At 39.2% G+C, this 27389-nt stretch overlaps 3 protein-coding genes and 1 pseudogene across 6 annotated transcripts; all 4 read right to left on the reverse strand.

The window, feature by feature from the left end:
* Positions 1–34: 34 nt before the first annotated feature.
* LOC138182762 (uncharacterized) lies at positions 35–10050 on the reverse strand. Its single transcript, XM_069118942.1, has 4 exons — positions 8529–10050; positions 5204–5356; positions 1517–1867; positions 35–1280 (listed from the first exon to the last, which is right to left on the reverse strand). The coding sequence occupies exons 1-4, from the start codon at positions 9117–9119 to the stop codon at positions 1116–1118; spliced, it is 1260 nt and encodes a 419-aa protein (XP_068975043.1). The 5' UTR covers positions 9120–10050; the 3' UTR covers positions 35–1115.
* Positions 10051–12046: 1996 nt separating this feature from the next.
* Positions 12047–14928, reverse strand: LOC138182763 (uncharacterized). Of its 2 annotated transcripts, none has more exons than XM_069118944.1 (5): positions 14217–14925; positions 14011–14153; positions 13567–13800; positions 12712–12850; positions 12047–12430 (listed from the first exon to the last, which is right to left on the reverse strand). In XM_069118944.1, the coding sequence occupies exons 1-5, from the start codon at positions 14526–14528 to the stop codon at positions 12389–12391; spliced, it is 870 nt and encodes a 289-aa protein (XP_068975045.1). In that variant the 5' UTR covers positions 14529–14925; the 3' UTR covers positions 12047–12388. The 2 variants fall into 2 exon arrangements, with proteins under 2 accessions (XP_068975045.1, XP_068975044.1); XM_069118943.1 differs by lacking the exon at positions 12047–12430 and adding an exon at positions 12455–12545 and having other exon boundaries at positions 14217–14928.
* A 1592-nt stretch (positions 14929–16520) lies between these two features.
* LOC138182761 (muscle-specific protein 300 kDa-like) lies at positions 16521–24147 on the reverse strand. Of its 3 annotated transcripts, XM_069118938.1 has the most exons (7): positions 21358–24147; positions 20821–21005; positions 20648–20686; positions 19941–20447; positions 19357–19600; positions 18653–18708; positions 16521–18231 (listed from the first exon to the last, which is right to left on the reverse strand). In XM_069118938.1, exons 1-7 carry the CDS (start codon positions 24130–24132, stop codon positions 18012–18014), a joined length of 4026 nt encoding a protein of 1341 aa, XP_068975039.1. In that variant the 5' UTR covers positions 24133–24147; the 3' UTR covers positions 16521–18011. The 3 variants fall into 3 exon arrangements, with proteins under 3 accessions (XP_068975039.1, XP_068975040.1, XP_068975042.1); XM_069118939.1 differs by lacking the exon at positions 20648–20686; XM_069118941.1 differs by lacking the exon at positions 18653–18708 and having other exon boundaries at positions 18091–18231.
* Positions 24148–26866: 2719 nt separating this feature from the next.
* Positions 26867–27389, reverse strand: part of LOC138182656 (titin-like) — a 37055-nt pseudogene continuing 36532 nt past the window's right edge.

Here is a 27389-nt window from a genome sequence, read left to right on the forward strand (position 1 = left end):
CTAGAAATCCTATGGAATCGACGCTGACGAACACTTTTCATCTTGTGATATTCTCTCGTTATTTATTTCAAATAATCACGAGTCCTTATTAACTAATCGTTTCACGTGAAATAAATCGGTTGAGTAAATTAATCGGGTCACGGATAGTCGAAACATTCGCTGATCGAACACGTTCGCTTAATCGTCTATCGATCTTTCATATTTCGCTGTGTCATATAGATTTCACAATGACGTTATCACGAAAAAACGCAACGATAGTTCGATCTCTGAACCAGCGTTCCGATCAAAGCGCACGGATTCGTCCCACGAAATCGCTCTGAATTTTGAACGAATCGTCGAGTAGTAATCGCCATGTACGTGTTTCTATACGTGTGTATACACGTACCTTCTATCGTGTAAAACTTACGTTTAACGACACGCTTGTGTGTACGCTGTCGTGAACAAAGCAAGTTCGGTTTCGTCTCGTCGACGTCTCCGGATGCACTCGCACAGATCCGCACTCGAAGCACGCACAATGTCAGAATTATATACATTCGGTTTCTTGTACTTACACATCCACCTACCCACCCACCCACCCACACACACACACACACACACACACACACACATACACATGCATGCACACAGTCCCTTATATACATATAATCGTCACTCTTTCACAGCCATTCGCTGAATTCATTGTACGAACTTGCCCGATTCCATTCTCTTTTCTTCCAATATCGATTTACCTATTCGATTAACTTAAATCGGTGTTCTAAACATCTATCTGCGTGTCTACCTACGTTTATCTGTCGATCTATACGGCTATTTCGCTATTCGTTGTATTTATTCCATCGTCTACCTGTCTACTCGTTGTTGCTTTACAAACTTCTCGACGACTTCAATACGAAGCCCGTGTATTCTGTTTGTGTTGGAAAAGCTTCCGTGACCCTGAACTTATCACTTAATACAATCACTGGCCGAGAGCACAAAATAGTATAAACCGATTCCTCTTAAAGTATGTTCCTTCCATAGCCGGTTTTTCTTTCTGTATTTCGATATTGCACGAGGATCGGCGAGAGTATCAGAAAGGGAATTCAGTCGAATTCTCGGAGTCTTGTTTCTCGGTGTTTATATTAGACGAGAGATTCAGGATTCGTTGGTAGAATAGTCGTGGCGGTGCTGTTCGATAGAAGCGCGCCATTTTCGGTGTCTTTGGTATTTCCATCTGGTCGAGGCCGAAAGTCCTTCGAGGCAACCAGCAGGTTTCGTCGTCTCGCTTCCTTCTTCTCGCGTTCGACCTGCAAACAGACGATCATCGTTCGTTTAGACCGATGTATTGAAATTTATATCGCTATATATCTCAAGTGAACAATGACGTTTGATTATAAGTAGGCCAAAATGAAAAATAGTCGATCATTGATGCATTAGGAATGTAAATTACATTCAGGCGATAATTTAATTTGCAATTTTTTCTTTTAATAAAATCGAAGTCTAAATAAAATCAAAACTAAACAGACTCCATCTATAGGCTAACCTTGAAGAATAATCGAAGATAGTGGCAAGGAAATACGACGCATTTGCCGTCGTCCTCCTCGGCGTCGATGTAAACGCCGCGAACGAGGATGGAATTGCTGCAGTTGAGAAGTACGAGGAATACGAAGCACCCAACGTGGGTGATCCAACAGGACAATTCTCGGTTATCCGGGACCAGCCACAGATCCAATACGTTCCAGATGCCACGCCAAACGTTCACCGTGCCCAGGAAGCTGAGCAGCAGGAAGCCATCGGCCGCTATTAAACGGGCCCAGCCTTGAAGACGAGCACACGCGTACCGCATCAATGGTTGCAAGGAAAACGTCACCGTCACTATCACGTATCCGATGGCCTGCAATTGCACCCGACAATTGTTCAAATATATAATAAACAGAGAGAACCATTGGCAGTTGCAAATTATTCATTTTAGGTGTCCCGATTTACCAATTTGATAATATCCTTGATCAAAGTGACTCAGAATTATTTTAGATGGAACAATTGTCGAATGTTGTCTTTTATATTTTCAGCTGCTCCATTTGTATTACTTTTTTTTATTTCATTGTTACGTCTTTGAAACCCATTTTTATGTCTTTTCCTCCCTTTGTGAATATTTTCTGATGTATTCGATTTCTCTTCTCTTTGGCATGTTTCTTATTTCTTATTTCTCGAAATTCTATATATATATATATATATATATAGAAATATAATAAGTACAGTGAGAAGCGAATGAAACAAGATTTATGTTACTCGTAAGTCGATACTCTTATACAGGATTAGGTTGATCTTCCTCTGTTTCTTATATCTATCTTTTTACAAGGAAAAATTACAATTCGTCTTTTGACAAATCCTACAGTCGATTTTGTTCTGTTTGTCTGATGCACTCGATCGATTTTACCGAGAAAAGAGCTCGTCAATGACGTTTTCGTTCTCGTTGATCAGAGTTTTCAGCGAATCAACCGACGACAAATAGTTGGCCGCTGTTTCACGGTTTCGAAGCGGCATTACGAGCGAGTAAATGCGTGAATTGGATGACCCTCGCGCAATCATCGACCCTCTTGAGGATTTACATTATCGCCATCATCGTGCATATCGTATCTGGTAGATTTCTCGTAAGGATTTCAAACACGATTCGAGAATTTCACATTATTCGAAAAATTCTGCCAAATTTTTCAAATGGATTTCATCTACTCAAACTTACATCCGACGATATTTGGAAGGTTCATTGAATCAGTCATTAAACCGATACCGAGCATCGTCGAGTAAATACCATCGTGATATTATCAATGATCGCGCATAAGTGTTTTTTAAAATAACAATAAGCTACTCTTATCTTTGCATTTTAAACCGATGCGTTAACCTTCGATAAGCGTAACAAGACGGTTTATTTTCCTATTCAGATTTGTTTCTCAAACTTCCTAAGAAACAGTTGTATCAGGAGAATAGTCGTATCAAACGAACGTCGATCGATCAACGAATATTTACGTTTGAGGGCATTTTCACATTGTCCGGTCGAAAATAAATTTTTGCCGATTACCGCCCGGTATAATGCTCGTTTTCTATGCCACCGTGCTATTTTATTATTTTGTTTTTATTATATAATTTTATTGCCACTCGACTACACACGTAATCGACACGACGGTGTAGAACAAGAGCGTGACACTGGCTGGTGATCGGCCAACATTCATTTTCAACCGGACGATGAAGATCGGACGGCGAAAACCGGACATTGTGAAAATACCCTAATGCTGATTTCGTACCGCAGATATTGATCTCCTTTAAAATCGATAAAGAAGAAGACTGGCGCCGTGGAATTTATTTATTTTTTTTTTGTACGAATCTGGAATTATCGAAATCGATAAATTAAAAGCCAAAGTATTACAATTCGATTTTATTTACTTCAAGTTATCCTACATCGTCGATCTTTCTCTCGATAACTCGAATTCATGCCTTCATCGATGCCATACTATACATTGAACTGGTACAATTACCTGATTTCTAGACAAATCTTATCGTTCGCATCGGCCAGACGTATGTCGCGTCAGATTTCTTTTTATTCTCCGCCAATCATCCAGCGGGGAAAAAGTCGCAACAGTCGAATGTTATTGTTGTCGCGGAGGATACATGGCGCCAATTGAGTATCATTTTGCAACCGAATAATTCCACGGGTTGTGAGCTTGTGCTCACAATGTCGAAATATTTATGTGGGCTCATCTGTGTTTGCCAACGTTGTAGAAAGAATTTCACGATCGTCGATGTAGAAGAACAACGAAACTTAAACGACGAGTGATCGATGAACAGTATGGCACGCGACACGATTGCGTAAAATCAAAGAGTAAGACTATGGCTACAATGGATGCACGTTCTGACTGTTGTCCTGGAGAAGTTTCTTACGCAATTGAACTATTACGAATGAAATTTTACAGGCCACAAATTAGGTAATATCGATAGATTCTTTTCTATTTGATTCTCTTATATCGTTAAATTTAGCTAATTACTTTGTTTAACGTAAAATTACAGGATTATAACTGAGAAATCTGTAACCCACAACTTGTCACCTATCAATCTACTAATATTATTAGTTAGTAAACTATTGTACAAGAGGATCCAGAGTAATCAAACATATACATTTTTATAAATATACACATTCCGATCTTCAGATGTTTCTTTCATCAGAACACGCATCCACCTACTAGAGATACTACGAAGGTGCGCTCAGACTATCGTTACATATCGTTAATATTTATCGATATACCATATTTTCGTTGAGAATCTTGAAATATTGATGATATTGTTGATTGTCCGAAGACACGGTGAGAGAACCATTTCAATGGAGAATTTCGATAGGAATTTCCATAGGAATTTCGATGGATACAGAACGGTTTAATCGCATCGAGTATAGGTCTCCGGCTGGAGATCAACGATCGTCATTATTGAAAAATTAAACAAATCCTCTCGTTGACCGCGTTCTCTCCGCAACGTATTCAGACAAGTAAATGCAGTCCGTAATAAAGTGTCTTTGCGAACACATACATACGTGAACAGTTTTGTCATGTGCCCTCGCAATCATACAATTGGCGAATATTCAATTATACAATCGGACCAACGGCGTGCCGCTCACCGCGCTCTGCGTAGGTGGCACGTTTCAAAATGTCGTTCAACACGTGATTGCTAATGACACCCGATGACACGCGTTCGTTCGATAGGACACTGCTTTATCGAATGTTTGTACGCACACCGCATTTTCACGGATTCACGCGATCCGAGGTGAATAGACTATCGTAACGTGGACAATCTTCAAGATGAGATCGAGTTTTCTTCACTTTCTTTTCAAATCTTTATTAATCAACCATGTCAATTGGTGTTTCGCGTTAAATAATCACACTGAGATTTGTAAACATTAAGAGCTTTTTCACTTTCGTCGATTTAAGAAAAAGCGATTAACATTTTCAATTATTTTTCCACGATGATTATGCTAAGAAGTTATTGTTCATAATAAAAATACTACGTTTCTATCGTTGAAAAATTTCTTAAGTTCCAAGAACGTATGAAAATATCGTTGTTTATACGTATGTGCAATATGCAAAATTTGTTCGTTTCTTGACATAAAAATTCGAGAACCGTAACAGAGTTAAGATCACTTATCATTTATTAAAATAAAAAAGAGAGAAGAAGCAATAATAATACTCACGAGGGACCCGATCGCAGAATATTCTCGATCTTTGGGAAAAAGATAGAGGTCGAAAAGTATCCAAACACCTCTCCAAACGAACACAACCAACGTACCAACCACTCCAACGCTGAAGGCACAATCCAATAAGTACAACGACCAGTCTCTCGTGTTCTGCAATCAGACAACATAAATAATAGATAAACATCATTTGCAGGTGAGAAATGGGGAAATGTTTGAAGAGAGCGGGAACTATGATAAACAACGCATAGCTATTGCTAATCGCGTATCGCTTACGTCAAAGATTATTTATGGCAAAAATAGAGTTCGTAGTTTATCCTACAAGATAAATATATAAGATTTTTGCGAAAATACTATATTTACACTTGAGTATCTTTTTTTAACAATAAACAAAATAATATGTAAAACCGATCGACTTCGTCTTTTGAAAATTTCATAATTTTGGTACTACCGCATATGATTATGAGATGTCTGATTTTTCAAAAACAAATTCATATACTCGTACTTCTAATGGAGTCGTTTGTTTTAAGAAGTCTCAATTCTGAGAGGGAAAATTATAACAATTCGGGGAAATTTGCGTAAAAATTACCTAATTACCTCGAGACGTATCGTCAGTCTCGAGAGGGTTGCTATTCCATTTCCAGGCGAACGAAATTTATTTCACGAAAGCTTATTATTATTTTATTCCTGATGTTTCTAGATTTTCCCGCCTATTTCCTTTAATCTTCCAAAATTATTCTAACGTTGTTTCTAGAAACATCGTTCGTACATGATGATTTCTTCGCGCGGATCGCTAACTCACGCTTCCCTAAATTCACTGATTCATTGAACATTAAATTGCTGGCACGTCGAAAAGGGATGGGGATATTGCTATGACATTGCGGTATTACGAGAAGTGAAAATTGTGGAAGGAGACGTTTAAAACAATATAAACTGAAGCATCAAAAACGATGTCTATCCAAATAATATCTGATAAAGGTATACAAAAATGTCTATCTGAAAACGTGCAGCTTGATCTTTTAACGTGATGTACATTTTAACTAAACCGTTCTTCGCTCGAACACTTTGCAAATCTATCGTTCGATCCAGGGTTTACTTTTGAGAAAGAGAATCGTTTCGATAAATCAAAAGTACAAGAATTTTCCGGTCGACGAACCATTTGTGAGGTAAACTTTCATCGGAGTGTATTATCACCCGTCGACTTTTCGCGACACCCTTCTGTCCTCGATTTTTAAGTGACGGAGAGGACTCAACTGAGTGATAATTAATTCAAGATCATCCCGCTGCGTCTCTTCTTCGTTATCATCTTCGATAAATCATTTCTAGACATCGATAAAATAAAACAACGATCGATCAAAAGCCAAATTTAAGAAGAACTGTCTAACTAAAAAGAACTGTCAGAATGTTTAAAAATTCCTGCCAAATCTTTAGAATATATATACATAATATCCAGCATACAATATCGTTTAAAAATTCCAAGTTATAAAACCGGTTGCGTTCTATTCTCATTCTTTCATCCTCCATTCATCATTCAGCAAACTTTAGATAAATATTCCTTTAGAAAAATTTAGATAACGAAACACTCGTGTCAGAGATATGAAATATAGACAGAAGCGTGTAATTCGCGTATCTTATCGTTCGATTTTCCATTCGAGTTTCGTTCGATCGAAGGAGAAAGGTTAAAACATCGAAAATTGCGGTTGCAGGCCGTGCTCGTGCGTGTGCAAACTGTACGGACGCGATGCTGTTCGAGTATTGGGAGAGTCAGCCGGAAACTGTGCTTATACCTTGCACATCGCATCGATGCCGTGCATCGCACGGCTCCAGCTTCACCGATGCGTCAAAACACGCTGTCTAGACCTCTTACGTTTCCTACTTAACATTTAGCCCCCTTTCGTTTTCAATGAAAAGCATCGGTGTTCGTCATCATTTTTGCCGAGACGAGTCGATTATTTGACGATTTTTGCGATCTTTTTAATTCGTTTATAAGACCGTAAGGCATAACCGACTTAAGATTCAACCGATCAATATCTGCAGGATTGAGAATCGTAGTAGCGTAAGACAATCCAATGTTATTTTCCATAAAATAGTATTCTGCGTGTATCGTTCTAAAAGATTCATTACATCTTTTCAATGGAAGCGTGTCGAAGCAGAGAATAAAGTTATGATCAAACCAGCGATTTTTATAGATTTATAGATAGCTCGAAAGTGCGAAAATGTTCGGAATGAACATAATATGCAAGAATAAAATGTTCAAAGTTTAATGTTCGTTATAATACTTAGCGAGTAAAACAATGGTCTATATTTTAAATTATATTCTTAAAAATTTAGTTACATTACTATGATTTTTAAGCTTATCATAAAGAAAAACCATGTGTATGGTGGCGTTTTATAATATTTACGTTAATCTCGATAGAAATATATTGATATATATTGATAGCGTAGCTGTGAATATTTATATTTTCAAAAGACACGAATGGTTCACGAGATTTCGTAGCCTTGCGGGTAATTTTATTCAGTCGCGTTACTCGTCACCCATGACAATATCGGTGAAACAGAATGGTGGAATATAAAGATAATCGAAACAAAGCAAGAAGGGTATATATCGTTCTGGTAGCAAGAATAGGAAATTTTCTGCAATCTCGCTCTTAGAAATTGAACGCTTTGAAAATTCGAGAATTCAGAAACACACATCGGTTCTTGTTTGTATCCTTGCCATAACTGATAGCGGTTTAAATTAACATTTCTATCACTTGTTCATACAAAAAGAATTAGAGGAAGCAATTGATGCGTGGAAAACGAATGAAAAATTGTCAGAAAGTATAATTTGTTTACCTCGTAATTTGCGATAATTACTCTGTATCGCTTATTACATAAAGTATTGAAAGATAACGATTAGACTGCGGATTTTTTTGCACTTATGAGAAATTTGAACATGCCAAATTGCACAGAGTGCGCATAGTGAAATATTCGTGATATATTCAAAGTATACTGCTTTTTATAATGCTTGGAAGATTAAACAATTTTCTTCCAGAGTTTTACCTTCTTAATTGTATTCTCAGAAATATAAATTTACATAAAAGTCCGTAATCTACTAATAATCGAGAAAGATATTGCTACACGGAATACAAAATCGAGTTTGTCTTTCGTGAGACGATATTTCATCAAAGTTCTATTTTAAAAGCTTCCTACAAACTTGATTCGATCTCGACCGATCCATACTTAGATCCAGCTTTGCGTGAATTTGTAAGCGATCTATCGGACTCTTCCTCTTTCAGCTTCGCGTTTCTACGTTTCTACGGTGTACGAACGATCAGTTACTTACGTTCACGCGAAACATGGTTTGCACTTCGAAGTATCCGGGACACGAGTCCAAGCAAAGGGAGAACGGTGGCGCGGAAATGTTCCTGATGGCACGCATGATCGCCAATGCTAGAAGGCTAACGGCGGTGGTGGCGAAAACGGTGCTCGCTGTGTGTTCCGTGTACAGGTCGAGGGCCTGCCAGGCGCCACGCCATGCATTTACGCAGCAAAACCCGAATACGGCTGTGTAAAGTCTGGATCCGACGTAATACGACAATCTGTGTTTGTCCGGGTGTAAAAGCTCGTTCAGGACATTCTGAGAAACGTTGAACGCGAACAACCCTATGAAACCGATCACTATCGAGGTCAAGCTGCTGAGAACCGGATCCTCCGGATAGACGTAGACGTCGCTCAAGCCCCAGGTGCCTCTCCAGTAACCAACCACCGCCGGGGCGGCCACAGTAGCCGAGAACACAGTGTCCAAAATAGTGAGTATCGTGTAATGAAAACGACTCGATGACCGACCGCTTAGCCCGCTCGTCATACCGGTGCCACCGCGTAACTCGACCATTCTCATCCAATCCTGATCGAGCCTAGTCGCACCGCTCATCATGCATGATTCGAGGCTGTGATGGTACGCTCTCTTTGGTGGTGCACGCCTTCGGGTCGAGCTTTCGAAGAATTCCACCGAGAGCCTCTCATTATTCGACGAGAAAAGCTGTTCTTTGGTCTTCCAATTGAGCCTCGTTCAATCACGATCGTTGTCAAGTTCAATTCAAAACGGCGGCGACTACTCCCCGCGACCAGTCTCCAGACGGTGCTCAACGATCTTAAACGAACTCAGACAAACAATCACGTCTTCGGCGTTGACGATTCCTTACCGGCCGATGTTTAGGTTTAATCTCACTGTTGATCGTTCGTCTCGGGTCGAGTCGAGTATCTTAGCCATAACTCCACATTATTGCTTCTAACTACACGAGTATTCGAGGTTAGTAGAGATTCTGCTGGACGATTTCCGGCTTGACGATCAAGCTTTGCAGCGGATCTTCTTAAAGTAATACTGTCTCTGGATCGCAGTGATCATCCTATCGAAGAAGCTTCGTTTGTTGCTTGCACGAAATTCTCCAGGGACCAATTTTCTCGAACAGTAGATACAAAGTCGAAATAGTTGTCGTAGTTCCCTCTCGACATTTTCAGATTTCCAGAAACTTTGACATCGCACAGAAACGCACCTGGTCTATTCCAGGGCCGATGCCTATCGTAACTGATAAAAAAGGAAACGACGATTTTGGCAGTATTCTCGATTCTCCACAATCTCGTTCTCCACAAAAACGTCTCGCTTGCGTCTCCAAGCTTTCGTCTTATCGTTCACTTTCTCGAGGATCGCAATCGCAAGAGCGTAATACTTCGCCGTGGATGATGCACGGATGCACACGGGGCGAGATACGTGAGACCGTCAACCGACAAGTCGGGCTGCGGGTGAGTACTGACATCTGTTCAGTCACCGCTATCTTTTATCAAGTGCTAAGCACAGACCAACACTATCGCATTATCATGAACAGCTTCGTCACACGGGCCATGGCATAGAGAATAGTACGGTGCTCTGCTCTGCTCTCTTCCCTTCCTTCCTCGATCTCTCTCACAACCCCCCACCCATAGGTCGCTAAAGCTACGTGCACGCTTGATGAACGAACGCGGGTACGAGCTTTCGACACCCACCATCGACCAGTTCTAAGAAAGTTCAAAGGCATCGTTTCCTTTCCAAGGTCTCCCAGTGGGAAGAACGATTACGAAAATGTAAAAAATAACGTAAAGGTGAAAAAATATGGTACTAATTACCTTGCATCGTATCAAATACCTTGTAATCGCAGATATCATCCTGCGTTATTTTGGAAATCATGCATTTAACGTAAATAAATAAACGTATTGATTTTAGTTGTCTAACTATTCATATTCTGCCAGGTCACGTGATATAGAATATCGTAGATCATCCCTTGTATTATGAGTACATATGATCCTAATCTGCGATCAGAATGCAAAGAAAATATTATGAAACAGCGCATAAGAAACTACGTACGTAATTATCTACGATGATATTTCTTCAGACGCTCTCTAGACTTTCATACGCTTGAAAATAGCGTCTTTTAAATGAAAAATGAGAAAGTTCGTTTGTTCTGGCCTGATCATCGTCTGAGCCCAATTTAGTATTCGTTTGTCAAGTACATGAGCTGCTTAATGACTCTCCCTATGCAGACACGAGTACACTCCATTATGAGATAAATTGAGAGCACCTCAACCAGTCTTCTTCCTTTTTCCTACGTGATTCGAAGATCATTTATGATTTTTTCAATCAAACGACATTCGATTTAAGCATCGACCTAAGATCGTCTTACTTTACTCGCCTCCTATTCGCAATTATTAATAACGCTTTACTAAAACATTTCATATACATGTTTATCCCTCGTCCAAGTATCTTGAACGGCAATTAGCGGCTGTTAGTGTCATCAGACGATATCGCGGACTGGTAGCAAGGAGGAAATTTTAATTGAACCTGAACCGGTGTACTTTATCAGCCTACAGTATGGCAGTCACGTAAATCGTGATCGACGTATACGCGACAGTCAGGCGCTAATTAACAAATCCGGGAAACCCGGTGTTAACTGATAAGAAACAAGATAGTAGCCGAAGAGAAGAGGCCTGAACCACCTTGAAGCCTCATTTTTTTGAGTGGCGTTTCCTGTCCGTCAGTTTCATCGGGCTTTTGTCGAACGCATCGCTAATCGCCACCTTTTTGTACACCAATCAAGCTTGGATTACGACCATCTACCTTGACCTGTCATATTCTTTTTTTTTTCCTTCGTGACAGCCTTTTGTTGAACGTTGAGAAAAAAATATTCCAGCGTCTACTCGCATCTCAGGCACCTACGACTCTGTATATTGAATCCGTCATTGTGAATCACAGAGGATCACGTTAGGATCGTCGTACTTTTAATGGTCATTGCACAAGTAAGATCCTTATTTTTTAAATTAGCTAGTTAGCTCTTGTTCTTTGCCTTATTTTATTTTTTCTCTTGTTTCATCCAATGGATAGAATTGTATCTTCTCTTGGAACGTAACACGTAAGAATGTTGTTCTTCAAACTGTTAATCGATTCCTGTCTCTTCTTTTGTTTTGTGAAAAATGGCTATGGGTGCTCTCAGACTATCAGTACATATATTTATGATATATATCGTCAATATTCTCAACTACAAGGATCAGGATCTAATGTTAGAGCCAACGTTGCTCTTCATTGTTAGTTAAGTTGTAAAATATCAGTTTAAAGTTAATTTTGCCTCGATTATGACAAGTCTTACTCCTCCATTTCAAACCTGTGAGATTCTTTGTTGCAATTCTTTCGTTCTACGAAGATGCACACGATTTTCACGATTCAGAGGCGTCAATGAATAGATAACGTGCCTGTCAGATAACATGATAACCCTTATAGTCTAATAATAGCTTTCTTTCGCCATATTAAAAGATTGTACGTTGCGATACAAAGCTTACTACAAATCCGATAAATGGAACAATTTTTTTAACAGTAAATTTCATATTATCATGATTTATTTTTCTGTATCGTTATATGTGATCGGTCAGTAGATAATCGAATCGAATCAGATCAGATCATTTATCATCGTTAATATAATAATCAAACACATCTTATATATTTGAATAATTAAAATACGTGTTTTATTCATATATGTTTTTGCGATTCTTACAATTCACGAATCTTATCGTACGAATGATATTCACGGAATATTCCCAATGAAAATTCGGCATTAGAACCGTTTGACAATCGATTGCGATACTTAAGTGATACGGCATCGCAGATTTTGTTCGATCACTTTACCAATTGATAAGGTCTCCTCTCGCGAGGAGATATACAATCTGTAAAATAGAACTCTTGATGAACATTTATTTTTCTCATCGACTCTTGCACTGATATCCGTATCTAACAGCGATTGAGATATTTCCCAAAGTGCCAAGAAAAATCGTGAAATCTCTGCAATTCGAATTCCTCGTCAAGATTTTTATTTACATAACTGGTCATCTATTACAATTCTTTCTATTTTCTTTGTACACGTGTAACGATTGCTAGATCTTTCGTGTATCCTATCACGAAATATATCAATAATTCTACAATTTAAATATATTTTTAATTAACTTACCAACTTATACCTCGTTGGAAAACGAAAGACGAAGGTGAGTATGTCGACGTTGATCACCGAAGGGATGGCTATAACATTACGAATTGATCGAAAGATCGCCAAAACTATCATTGGCGCCAAAGTAGCGGTTACAGTTACCCTAAAGGAAATTGATAAAATTAACGAATATTAATAAAAAGAAATCAGGAATATTACTTTATTGTAAAAATATCAGGTTGTCCCAAAAGTTACTTTCGTTTTATAAGAAAATAATAGACGCACAAGATTTTTTTATTTTATATTATTTTATTGAATTACGTATGATCCATTTTGTAGTAATAAGAACTGGAAGTAACTTTTGGGACAACATAGTAAGTTGGATTAAATGGTTACGGTTTAGAAATAAGTCGTAATAATTAGAAGTTACAATATATAGCTTTGATTAATTATATCTGGAAAATTGGCATGCTATCGTTAATGCTTTAAGTCAGTTTTCAGACATTACTCTTTGTCATCATATTTCTACTTGCACGAGACGCTCACTATCTTTAAAAGCATTCATGATGAACATAAGGATTAGCATAGGAAATGAAAGTATCAAACACGATTAACAGACTATTTTTGCCGCGTCTCAATATATCCCAGCTACTTGCTAGTGATAAGGTGCTCCATGTGATCCTCTAAAATGTAAATAAATTATTTTATCCTTTTCTGTACAGATCTAAAATGTATAATGTCATTCTTTTTATTAACCTATCTTTATCTCCGTTACTATCTTTTATCGATTAATTAATTTTTATCTATTTGAGACACTGATCTGCGGAACGCGATTTTTAGAATTATCTTTTCAAATAAAATACGAGTTACCGATCTCACCAAATATTGTAATAGAAGAAGTGGTCGAAAATAATCCAAGCACCCCTCCAGTGCATATTGCAGGAAATACCGAAGACGTACGTGTATAAAATTTGCATGATCTTGCAAAAGGTTTTATTCAGGCAAGTTTTCCTTTTTGATATATCGAGCACACGAACGTGCAGGAAATTCCTCATAATTGCAAAACACGTGTGAACTAGAATACCCAAGAGGAACGTGAACAATTCCGGGAACCTTAGAACATTTCAAAATCATAATTCTATACGTGTACTTTATCGTAATTTTTCTGTCAATTTTATTTCCGCGTGATTTAGACTATTACAGCGAATCGTTTTAATTGCCAAAAATCACTAACAGTTCTTCCGATCTATTCATAGATTTTTCGCATCGTTTATCACCGCAATAGTTAATAAGTATGTCTAGACGGAGCATAAATAAACTTACATATCTGCATAGATATCCATCAAGGTCCATGTCCCTCTCCAAAAACTGACGGTCATCGGAGTAATTAGAATGAGCGACAGAAAACTGTCAATTATCGATAGAATCCGTTTCTGTTTCTTCAAACTTACATTTGAAAAATCGAGCTGACCGGAAAGGAGTGAAATAAAAAAATCTGGTAGGAATCAGAAGATGTAATAAGGAATTACCTTAAAAGTATTTTTTATTTTATCCTCGGCGTCCAATTTCGGCACTTCTGGCTTTTTCAATCTTTTCTCTTCGTTCGCTTCGTCCTCGGTGTTACTCGATTCATCGTTGTCACTTTGCTTTATGACTTCGAGCTTTGGAACAGTAAAAGAAGAAGCGTTCTCTCCTCTCACATTTAAAGTCTTAAATCGTTCGCTGGCTACGTTTTCCAAAGAAACTTTCGATAAAACTTTCGACTCATCATGATCGCGCCGTTTGAACACTTCAGGGATGTTGTTCAAGCTTTTGGTTTTTCTTCCATCCAAATTCGACATACCTACTATTCGGATTTTATTTTATCCAATTGTTTCTGCTACCTGACGACCAAAGATTAAAACGACTCAGAGGATGCGACGATTGAACCGCTTCTGTTCGCTCGTCGTATAATGATAAGTAAGCTAAGTGTAAAAGTCTTCTTACGTAAACTAACGTTCCGTCAACACTAAAAGTGCCGTCGCCTTCGTTATCACTGGACACGGCCTGAATGATAGTGTTCGCAAAATGCTGTCCAGTTTCTTGCATTTTTCTCTCTCTCCCGAGCCTGTCAGCATTCGACGCAGCTGCGGATAGACCTCATTAGATTGATCCTGAGATGCAGATATGCGACTAGCGAGAATTATCTCGATCTCGACTGCAACTTGTTACAGCACACAGGCATACGTTGGTACATATGCAAACAGGAGAGATAGAGAAATTAGTATCAAGAATGACAAAATTGTCCAAAATAGTCACAAGGATACAATTTGGTTTGCGAAATATTCCAATTATTAATTTATTTTGTGACCTCTTTCTTATATTTATATATGTAAGATAAATGAAAAATAAGGAATTGAAATTAGGATGCTAGTAATTATTTAAGAATATTTTTCGTAGTAATAAGTATAACCAAACCTATGATCGATAGCGTACAAAGAAGCTTTTCTTTTTGTACGAGGGTGTCAATGTTTAAAGGAAATCATTCACAGTATATAATTTATTTCTCTAAATGGTACAAAACATCAGACATCTTATTTCTTCTACCCTTGCGACTAAGCAAAGTGTCATTAACTTAAGCGATTGCTAATGATCGAGGTATGTATGCATAAGATGCCCAATGAGATTAAGATCTACTTATTTCTATACATAATCGCGATGGAGAAAATATGGAATAATTTTTACAGACGGCGAATATTTTAAGTGAGTGTACGTAGTCTACTCGATCTTTAAATCATAAATGCCTCGCGAATACGTCACGACTCGATCGCCTTGAAAAATTTTCGAAAGTTAATGACGAAAAGAAGGAATTTTTAAACTACTGTAACGTTGCGTATTTTACTCGTCATTGGAAGAGAAAAATTTGTACGACATTGCGAAACGATTGAGCCATTTTCGTTGCACTACAAACTCGTCTTGAGTATAATGAACTTGCAGGATAGTTAACGCAGAGCGTCAACACCAGACTCAAGCGGAGCACATATTCCAATTTATGCTCCTTTTAACGGCGCTTCTTCAGGCGCCACTGATAAAGTTAATTGTGGCGCCCGCGAGACTCGCGCTTTCTTTCAATCGTGATAATTGCATCCCAGAGATCATTGTTAATTACCGCGATGCCTTCGAACAAACTGCACTTGAATTCACGCGAAGGATACACGTGATCGCGAATGTTTGCTGTGTTACTTAGACTCGTCGCTGGTTCAAGGTGAGTCAGGTGATAATCGGAGTGTTAATAAATGCGTGTTATAAATATCATGTAATCATTAATGAATCACGAAGCACATGACTTTATTCCTTCCTTCGAGCAGAAATTAATTCTTTACACGAACGAATGGCTATTATTATTGATTCCTCTCTTCATTTTCTCTTCCTTTTTATTTTTTTTTTTTTTTTTTCGAATTATTCATTGACCGTGATTTCAAAGAAGAAGCATTGATGTATGTAACGTCTTTATCTATGGATAATAGCATCCCTGCGGTATTTGCAGAGGTTTCTTTATAAATTGACGATGTTTTCGATTTGCCAGACTCTCGATCGATGTTAATTTTACGCACTCGTCTGACGATCTTACGTATATACGTGATGTGTGTAGTTGCATGGTAAGCGAGGATACAAATATTAGATGTTTATCGTTAAATAATTTTTCACTATAGTAAATTTCCTCGCAAGCTTTACTCGCGAATGCGTAAAATCGTATAGTATACGGTTAACAACATGGAATTCTTTCTAGACATTGAAAATGGATTAATCCCATCGGGAGACAAATAGTGTTTGTGAAAGAAGGAGGAAAGAAATGAAGCCTCTATAGGTTTTAATTTATTATAATTATATTACATCGACAGATGTACACCGTCTTCGGAAAGCTCTGTCCTTATAAAAATACATAACAAAGCTCGGTCGCGCAGCAAGCAAGATATCGATAAATTAGGAAGCGAAACTAGCGGGCCGTTAAATACAGTCGTTCTCTTATTTTGTACCTCGAATAATAAACTCATGATCCTTTTGTGCGTATCCAAAAGTGTATCATTCTCGTTCGAAAAAGATGCACCTCGTGCGAGGTGTCGTCGATAATTTCATTATGCGATTTCGGTTATTATGCGATACGTCTGTGTCTTTTTTTTTCATTTTTCTTTTTATTCTATCCTTCCCTTCTTCGCTTTTTCCCTTATCCATTGTTTACCCTAAGAAATCGTAGAAAAAAGAACGAAAAGGAGAACAATTCGAAAACACTTCGATGGTAATAATATATTATAATTAATTATTATGTTTCTCTCTATAGCGGTCGAGCTAGCACCAATGACTAATCGCGTTAATCGCGATCACGTTCTGAAATATCGGTCAGTGGACGTTTCGTTCTCGATATAGAAAATCGAGCTTCGCTCTTTGCCTACTTTCCTTCGAGTTATAAATGCAACGTATAAAAAATAAAGTCGAACTGGTATTGTATGTAATATCACGCTATCATGGAATATATTCGTTAAGTAACATTTTTAACGTATGTCGACATCAATATGTTAAATAGTATTTAACGTAAGTAATTACTTCAATATAATCTATACAATTTTAGAAGCGAGAGATAGAAATCAGGTTTTTAAAAAATTACAATTTGTTATTTAAAGTTTGTCTACGAGAAGGTCCAATTATATTACAAATTTTATACAAACGGAGAATATACAAATTTTACCTTTAATACTAACGATGAATAAACGAATGAAAATCATCGAATTTTATATTAAGAGCAAATGAAAAGATCCAACGAAAGAACAACTGAATTATTCATCGAATTTTCGAATAGCAAGCATCGTTGCTCGTACTGTCTTTAAACGTAATCTTTCATTGGGACGTGGTCAGATCAAAGGCGCTATACTTGCTTTAATCCAACTGGATTTAAGGCCAAGAAATTTGGATTTCAGTTTAGTATATCCCAACGTGAGCCTTTTCAGTCTAGATTAGTCTGTTACGTGTAAAATCATCGTCTATAGAAGAATGTGTCTGACCAGTTTTTTCTTTTTTCTCATCAAGATAGTCGAACATTATGGTTCTGCTTAAACGTTCGACCATCTCGAGGAGAATTGTGACGTACGAAAAAATCAGATCTATTATTGATCTCTCTTATCCATTGCATCAATGAATCGCCATATGACAGACTAGTTAGGTAGGTACATATGTACGCAGATCGTGCGCGATCTCGCGTTTCCGCTTCCCGCGACTTCTTTGAATATTTCGGTTGAACATTCTTCTGGGCCCTACGAAATCGGTGTGTCCGAGATTAGGTTTCTTTATCATTAGATAGGAGGTGGCCCGTTCGGATAGACGACCATTGGCGTGAAGCTTCTGGCGAGGTTGTTCGACAGCATGCAGTTGTAGTCTTCTTCGGCGGATGGTACCAACGAGGCGACGCCGAGGAGCAGCAGCATCAGCGCCTGGATCGGCAAGGATACTCGCAATACTCGGCCCAGGAAACGGTATCCCCGAGATAATACCGTACGTTCGCCATCGTCACCACTGGAACACGCGCGTTTATTTCGTATTTATTATGATTTCAATCGTGAGTTTTGGAAATGATACTTTATTTAAACAGACCATCGTTCGTGGCTGAAGAGTTGGCTAGTTAAAGGAATGCAGATTTCATTGATTTATAATAGTGTAATCTTAAAAATAGCGTACGCGTATTTTTGTCATTGAGATAGTGTCGTCTATGTCGTTTACATTTATAGATTAAAAGGGAAGCGTAAAAGATCGCAAGTCGTCTTTTCAGCCACGAATAGTATTGGAAGTTAAATCTGTCTGAGCTTACGTTCTCCAAGTTTTCTATTCGATGTCGAGATATTAAGGCAACTTTATGTGCGTTCATACATGTAAATGCATAGAAATCGTATTGGAGAACACAGCTCAGAACTTCAAACAGAAAATGAAGAAAACATACTTTGTGTCAGGTGCGTCGTGGGGCTGAGCGGTTCCAGAGGCAGCTTCGTCGAGTAGCTACAATACAGTAAAAGAGAAAACACAAACAATAAGGTACTGTGCGTGTGAATGCTACTGTCACGGGACATGGAATAATAAAATTCCAACCAGGAACAACATTACGTAAGTTTAGGATATCTATTTTAATTTGCCTTGTATATATCTTACACGATAAACATCATTGACAGTCTTCATCGTGTAAAATACAAACTGCGAATTAAAATGAAGTACGAAGAGAAAAACGTAGAATCGTGTTTAATTCTTTCATCACATCTATTTTTATCCAATCGGAAAAGATATGAAAGACATCATCAGCGATGCTTTCATACATAAACTATTCATAGAACTGTTTCAGATGGTTCTATCATTTCGTATTCGATATTCGTTGGATCTTTATTGCAATCCGTGCCCCGTGTTTCAAGTATCGATTAACGTGATCCTACGACGTAAGTGCACATATAGCTACACTGAGGTCTAACATTTAAGAAGCGAGAACCATCGAGTTCCAGCAAGTAGCCTCAGAGCATCGACGTTCCCTGGAAATATTTTTAACAAGCTACTTCGTTTTTACAGAAATTAAATGTCAATAGTCTTCTACAGCAAGGACTTTGTTTCGTTTCGAATATTCAATTAAGGAAAGTGAGAAAGATACAAGACGGAGCTTACATCGTGAGAGAGGGAAGCAAGAGAAGAAGTTGTGGCTGCGAGCCCAATATCTCGTGGGTCCATTCCCAAAGCTGCCCCTAGTTTCAAGGCGTATATACCAGTCAGTCGGCGAAGGGACTGCAATCTGAGTCGCAATTCCTGTAGGCGTGCTCTGGTTTCGCCTTTCTCGTCCAGTAATTGATTAGCTGACTCTTGAAGCGACAGAACTCGGGGCTCGCACCGCTCCAGATCGCTCCTCAGTTCTCTGAAAAGGAAAAGATTTTGTTTTAACTGCAGTCTCTTCTCGGATAGAATACGCGAAATAGTTACAACTCTAATTATTCCGATATAAACTAATTATATATGTAATTATTGAAAAATACGAAATATTTGTTTTGTTGTTTGATTAATTTAGTAGATGCTGGAACAATTGTAAATAAAGATAATAAGTCATAATACGAAGGAAAGGAAATCTGAAAAATGAAAGGAACACGACAAAATTTACGCCTGTTATTTACTACTTTTTATCCATTTACTACATATGTACCATCTTACAGTTATGTAATCTTTTACGGGCATTGGAACCTAACATTCTTAAAACATACCTGAATTTATTGTACTTGGCGGTCATAATTTCCATTGACTCGGTCAAGTCGACCGGTTCGCTGGCTCGTATACTATCTTCCGTTTTCTCCAACCAGGTAAGCAGTTCCTCGATAATACGATGGAATTGCTGGTTCGACATCAACGCAACTTGCAGTTGTTCCTCCCAATGTGCAGTCACGTTGCACACCTTCTCCCATCTCGTGTTTGCGACGGTTAATCTGTCTCTGAGTTGTATCGCTCGACACAGTTCCTCCGTGTGATCGGCTAAATGAGCGCCGACAGTGTTCAAACTGACTAGAATACTCTTATGACTGTCCAAATCGAGTACAAATTCTCTGTGATCTTGTATGACATCCTCCAATTGTTCTATGTTGCTTGGTGGCGAATGTTGTTCGCTCTGCGTGCCTTCTGCGAATTCCAGCCATTTTTCTAATCTCCAGAGATCGTTCTCCAATTGAGCCCAGTTACGGCGCGAACATAAGGGACAGGTTAATCTACCATTATCGCTGTAATATACAAAATTTCATATCTTTTGCTGTCATATCTATATTCATATTTTCTTATGATTAGACGAAATTTTTGGAGAGTGAACTTTTTTGGCATGCTAATGTTCAGAGTTTACTACGAGAAAAACAGGTATGGAATGAGCGGAGATCGTTAACAGAACGTTAATGAGAAACTGTTAGTGCGAAATGGGAACACTCACTGATCACAGGGAAAGGTGTAAACGTCAGAGTTAGGTGACCTGCGCGCGAAAAATTTCTGGTTTAACATTCAATTGGTTTTGTTGAAACAGGTACAATAACGTCTAATGACAATGTATGTTATAGTAACAGTAATTAGGTAGTTAATTATAAGCGTTGAAGTAAACGATCCTACCTGAGTTCTCTGATTTGTTGTTCTCGCGTTCTCGCCAGGATTAACAGATTTTCGTATCTGTTCGTCAACGCCGCTACTTCGTTCGCCTTGGCAACCTGCGCGTTTAATTTTCCATCCTCAATGAGCAACCCGTGCAGGTGACGAACCAATTCGATCGACGATTGGCAGCTTCCAATTAGTTTACTCTGTTAAATAAAAGATATTTCAAACGTGATATTTCAACAATTATATAGGCAAAGCATGAATCAATTGCCACGATGTTTAGATTCTGGTTCTAACAGTTGATCAAAAAATATTTCAAGCGAAATTTATTAATATTAAGCATCTATCAGCGTAAAAAAGCTTTTGGAATTTTTCTTACATAAGAAACTGAAGTCATCTTGTATTTTTTAAATAAAACAATAAAACAATTTTAATTAAATTAAACATCACAATGAAGTGTTTCATTTGAAACACTTTGTTATAAATTACTCATTGAATATCGATAGATATTTATTATTCTATCTATTACAGAACTCGAATAATATCCCAACTTACGATATTCTTAGCAGTTGTGTTTAATCCAGGTCCAGCGACAGGATCCGGCGTAACTGCTATTTCCAGCGTATCCAGCGCATCGTTGCACTCAATCAGAGCAGCTTCCAATTCTATCAGATAGGCATCGCTAGACGTCATCCTCACTATCCTCGGCAAAGTGTCCACTTGAACAGCAATGTCCTGTTCGAATTTCAACGTCTCCACTTGCACAGCTTCGTCAACCTCCAACTTCTCCTGTCCCTCGATTTCCGCTCTCAACGAAGCCACTCTCTTCTTTACGTCTTTCCATAGCACCTGATACTCGTCCACCAGTTCTTGGATAGTCGCCACGTCATCCGGATGACATTCTTGCATAACCTTCAACGCTAGCTCATCCGCTTTCTGCAATGTGAGGTTCTGCGTACGAAGCTCTTCCTCGATCTCGTTCAACTGTTGTAGTCTTCGACGTGTCGAGGATTTTTGTTCAAACGTAGCTAAATGTTGCGTCGTAGTCAGTCGGACGTCGACTTGCGTTAATCCGACGACCGCCGCGCCGTGCACGGTGATGAAATCTCGATAATTCTTCTGTCCCTGTTGGAGCGCCAGTAGAATAGCGTTCGTTCGAGGTTTCAACGTTTGCCACTTATCGATAAGCCGTCTAGTCTCGCTGATAAGCGACTTTAGATTATCTGGTTCCAGACCTGTCCTAGCTAAACGACTAAAGTTTTGTTCGATTGTCTTGATCACCGATTCGTGCGCCTCTATATCATTAAAGATGCCTCTGGTTTTCTCAATGGCTTTTTTCGATTCTTCCTTGGAAACTTCATCCAGGTTGTTCTCCAATTCTGAAACGGCCACGTCGATTTCTTCGAGCCAGCCCTCGTGTTCCGCTCTGATCTTCTCCAGTTCTTGAAGAATTTTCCATGCGAGCATGATCTTCCCTTTCCTTTCTGCAGATTTCACGCAGGTCGCTGTCCACCTACGCTCCAAACCTTCCATTCCATTCTTTATCGCGTCCGTGTTGAAGGAAGTCTTCCAGGCGTCGCAGTCGCTCAACAGAATTTCGCAGAGATTCAACACTTCGCCGATGTTTCCGCTTTCTGCTTCGATCGTCTTCTGAAGATGTTCGTGATCATCGAGCTTCTTGTCGATGCAGTTCTGAGTGATCTCCTCGATCACGAACGTCTCCGATAATTGAGATTCCACGCTGGCCAACCAGCTCCTTAACTCGCTTATCCTCTTCTCCAACGTATCCATAGTTCTCATCAAATCGACCAATTTACTGGCTCTAGATTTGCCCATAGCCAGCAACCGTTCCCATCTCTCGTTCACTTCATCTAGAGTTCGTTGTAGCCTTTCGCTTTCCTCTTCCTCGGCTACCTCTATCAGATCCTGGCCAGTGTTCTGTATCCACAAACGTTCTAGCTGTTTCAACGCGATATCCGCTTGCAGATCACACTCCAGTCTCTTCAGGGTCTCCTGAGGTTCGTTCGGCGCCATTGTGTCACAGTCTTGAATTCTGATCTCAGTCTCGTCTATCCATGTAAGTAACCTAGCCGATCTATCCTTCCAACGATCGTAAAGATCGCAACGCTCGTCCAACCTACAAATAAGCAACGCGGTCTGGTGTTCGAGGTCTCCGTGCTGCAACCGAAGAAGCGCCTGTTGTTGATTCAACGATTTCATATCGATGGGGCTCAGACACTCCCTCAGCTGTTCTGTGATCACACACAGCGACTCTAAATCCGTGGTCATGCCGGCTAGTCTGTTTTGCAGCTGTTGAATAGATTCCAGTTGCTGCTTGGTATTTGACAAACTGGCAGGCCTCGCGTGGAACGCTGTGCTGAGAGTTTGACCAATTTCATAAAACGTTGTCGTGATGTGCTTCGCCTGTTCTTCGTATTCTGCATATAACTTTTGTATCCTCGGTATGTAGTCTCTCCAGATCTCGAGACTAGAACTAAGATTGGCGATCCTTTGAGCGTGAGCTGCAAGTTCCATTCGAATAGACATGGCTAGTGTCTGGTCACAGTTCACGAGCAAAGTTTCTTGTTGCTCTTGCAGAGACTCCAATTGAGATTTGCCTTGCTCTATTTTATCCAGCAGTGCCTGTATCCTCTGAAGAATTTCGTTTAGCCTTTGTAACTGGATGAATCGAAGGTGTAACTGGCTTCGTTCTCTTTCTATTTCCTTTAGCCAGGACAGCAATTTAGTTTGGTCCGATTTGTACCTGTCCCACGCAGCCAATCTGTCACGCACCGCCGCGTGTCTTTCCATAATTGTAGCCAACGTTTCATTGTGCAAATTCGTCAGAATGTTGAATTGTTCCGTTGTTGATAAGTTACTGCCCTCTTCCGATCGAACGGTGAGAATGAGATTCTGTTGTTCGGTCAGGAGATTTCGATGCACCTCGCACAGGTTTCTGTATTTCGATAAACCGTTGTAGTCCCCGGACACGTCGCTAGATAGGAAATCTTGCACGTCGGACAGATACTCCTGCCAGAGTTTCAGGGCAGTCGCACCATCCTGCGTTTTGACTAGATGAGCCGATAAACGGTGATACTGTTGGAAGGTTTCTCTGAAGACGTTCTGCCATCGTTGCAGTACCTCGACTACGGATAGTTCCTGCGTCGATACCTCCAGAGTGCGTTCTTTGATCGACTGTAGCTGTGGTTCCGTGCACGTGAGCGCGAGAAGATGGTTACGAAGGAGCTTCAACTGTTCCTTCGACTCGCCTTGGCTCACCGAAGTGAGGCTCTGCAAAAAAATAATAAATCTTGTTAAACACGTGGTCATTTCAAATAAGAGATTTATTTTGGATAAAGAATCTTTTCTTTGAATACCAAATAATTGATTTATCTAAGACAAAGAACAACTAACGTAGCAGAAGCTAAAACTTCCTAATATTTAGTTTCTCTACAACCATGTATTTGCTAAAAAGCAATAAGCAATAATTTTAACCTTTATTCGGATACTTAAAATGATCGATTTACTTTAGAAAAAAATACCTAACGTACAGAGAAGGCGACTAAATCTGACATACTTAAAAAAATAGCGAGAGATGTTACTCCTCTTCCATTTAAACCTATCCATTTATTTGAAACAAAAGATAATTAGCGTAGGAAAAAGTGAATCTACCTTCAATACATGAAATTCCATAAATCCAAGCGAAACTAATTAAAACAAGAGTCTTTTCGGTATAAGACGTTCTCCCTCTCTATCTCAAGTGCGCTTCGCTTCGTTGCTTGCTGTTTTCCGATATCGCTTTTCCGGCTTTATTTCCTCGTGTCCTTGGGAATTTCCACCGACAAACGAAGAATCAGTGTAAACTATCCACAGTGAAATTCGATCGGAAACACAATCAAAGTCGCATACTCCTTGTACGTTAGGGCAAAAGTTTCGCGTCGAGAGGGTGCACGTCCGGATTCAGCTGTTGCGGATTTCGTGACTGATGTAATTGCCACCCCGGGCTCAAGCCCTTCGGCCTTGACACAACAAAGTGTTTCGGAACTACCGCGATTAAAATATAAACGCGCGTGCGAGGTATAATGATCGAGGCCTGTGCCAAGCACCCGATAGCACGCCGGAAACTGACGGACGCGTATACAACGATATACTCCATTGACGCAGCCAGAGGAATCACCTTGACAGGCAGCCGCAGTTGCGATTCGTGGGTTCCTTTCAAAAAATTCCAAGCGAATTCAAATTACTCGAGACACAGCAGAATCGGCCAAGGTTCGTTCGAGAACTCGCTTCCTCTATCTATTAGGTTAGCCTTGTACGATAATAAAAATAGCCATCAGCAATATATTTTGTAACCAGTGTGCTCAAGTGTATTTTCGAGCCACTTGAAACATCGAGGGTTAGATTGCCGTAAAATGTTACGTCGGAGGATTAAGCGAAGGAAAAGATCGATATTTATCATTTAATCTACTGGTTACCACGAGATAAATAGTTTTACTACGCATGGAAGAAAATGGAATTTAATAAGGTTTCGCTTGTACGTTCGAGCCGCGGTATCTTGTTCTTGCATGTGAATCTCCGAAGGCCAGAATAAGAAGAGCATATGCTGTTCTTCAACGAGTACGAAGCTTACTACTTTAGAAACCTCGCTTCTGAGAAACGCGCCCCTGTGGAATTCAGACGGCGCGCCGCGATGCGCTGATTCACTTTCTGCGCGATCCATTGATCCCAAATTAACTGTTATTCGTTATGTCAAGTCTATCGCTTCGGCATAATTCGATCTTCCGCTTTGATCTTAAATTTCAAATTTTTACGGATTCTATGAACTTGAAACCTTAATTAACTGTCACAGTTGGAAACTCTTACAGACTTTTTAAATTTCAAATGCCGACAGATTTTTTAAACTTACAAATTTTTCATCGTCTTGAAACATTGATTTGGTTTTCAAGATTTGATCGGAAACTACAGGAAAATGTCTTACAAACATACAACCAACGTACTTAGTAAGGAAAAGAAAAAGAAAAAACCTGGAAGTTGAAAGTGTTTATACTCGTTCTCCAATAAGATTCCGGCCGATTCGATTTCTGTTCGAATTCTAACGTTGTATCGAACAATGACCTCCGTTGAGGAAGAGTAGTTATGTCCCTAGCAGCGTCTGGCGCTAATTTAAATAAACACGCACTCGCTCACCGTACGATGTTAAGCGCACGTGTCAAGACGTTTTCCACCGATAACTATACCACGGGTCCAAAATATTTACAAATCTCGGATACCGACCAAATTCCTAAAAGTGATAATCGCATAAAAGGAATTTCACGGTTTAATCCAGATTTATCATTTGAACGGTAACTTTTCATTTGTCTTGCAAACGCGTTTGAAGCGAGAGATAAATTCAAAGCGTCTAATACTTCATGAATTATTCAGAGAGGTAATAGAGCTTTAACCTGTCATCGTTAGATCATTTACATTCACGCAGCAGCTAAGCTTAAACTACATTGTAATGTATAACTTCATCTACTCTAACTTGATGGAAGAGAAAGTGTTCGATATATTTCGTGTAATAAGAGTCCATCGATTTTTCTTATAACTTTTCACTAAGATAATTTCCACGTTTAGTTTACAATCAAATAAGCGAATAAGTAAATAATCGTTTAATTGAAAATTAATTAAATATTTGATTCGAAATATATCAAACTCGTTAATCGAGTAGGATGAGTTAACTCCTTATTCGGATTCTCCATTTCCTGGCTATTACAATTTCTCTATTCATAGACCTCCGATGTTTAATACCTTCATCTCTGCCAATAATAAATTACGTGATATTTATATTTACGATTAATGTATGATCCGATTGAAAGCGTTTTCTATGCAAAAAGGAGCTTGAAAGGTCCTCCTGATATCGCCATATTATAAAAATAAAACACTCGTTACGTTCTATCGATCGCGTTATGCAATCAAAGTGAGATTTACCTCGCAGTCTGCCATAAAACTAGGAAGCAAAGGATGAAACGAGTAAAAAAAAAGGAGAAGATAGAAAACGTTTAGTTAAAGCAGGAAGTATATCACGAAAAAAATAAATGCTTCACGAAAGGATTACGTAACAACTTGCCTGTTGGACCGAGTCCAGGAAATTTTTCGTCTGACATAAATCGCCACGTGTGAGCTCCTGGTTGAGGGCACGGGCGTCTGCCGCATCCGCTAGACACGACAAAGTTTCACGGATGTCATCCAGACGCTGTCCGAGTGCCTCCACTTCGCAGTTCAACGGTCCACTCGCGTCCAGACCGACGTTCGACGCGATCTGCGCCACCAGCCCTTGAAGCTCCGTCAGCCTCTCCTTGTGTTCCGCCATCGTTTCCTCGCAAATCTGTCAAAAAGTGAATAGTACTCTTAGGTTGATATTTAGTTTCCATCGACAATCTTTAAATCAAAGTTAAGGTTTTCTCCCCTCAGAGATGATTAACCTCTCTTTAACCGTAGACAAGAGAGTACCGTTGCTTATTCGACGTTGTTATCAAGATATTTCGCGTGTTTGAACATGTAAAATGTATTATATAAAAGGAAAATAAACGAAGTTTGTATGTGTTTTT

The sequence above is a fragment of the Bombus flavifrons genome, chromosome 8 (genome assembly GCF_040668555.2).
Source record: "Bombus flavifrons isolate JBK064 chromosome 8, iyBomFlav1_principal, whole genome shotgun sequence".
NCBI lineage: Eukaryota > Metazoa > Arthropoda > Insecta > Hymenoptera > Apidae > Bombus > Bombus flavifrons.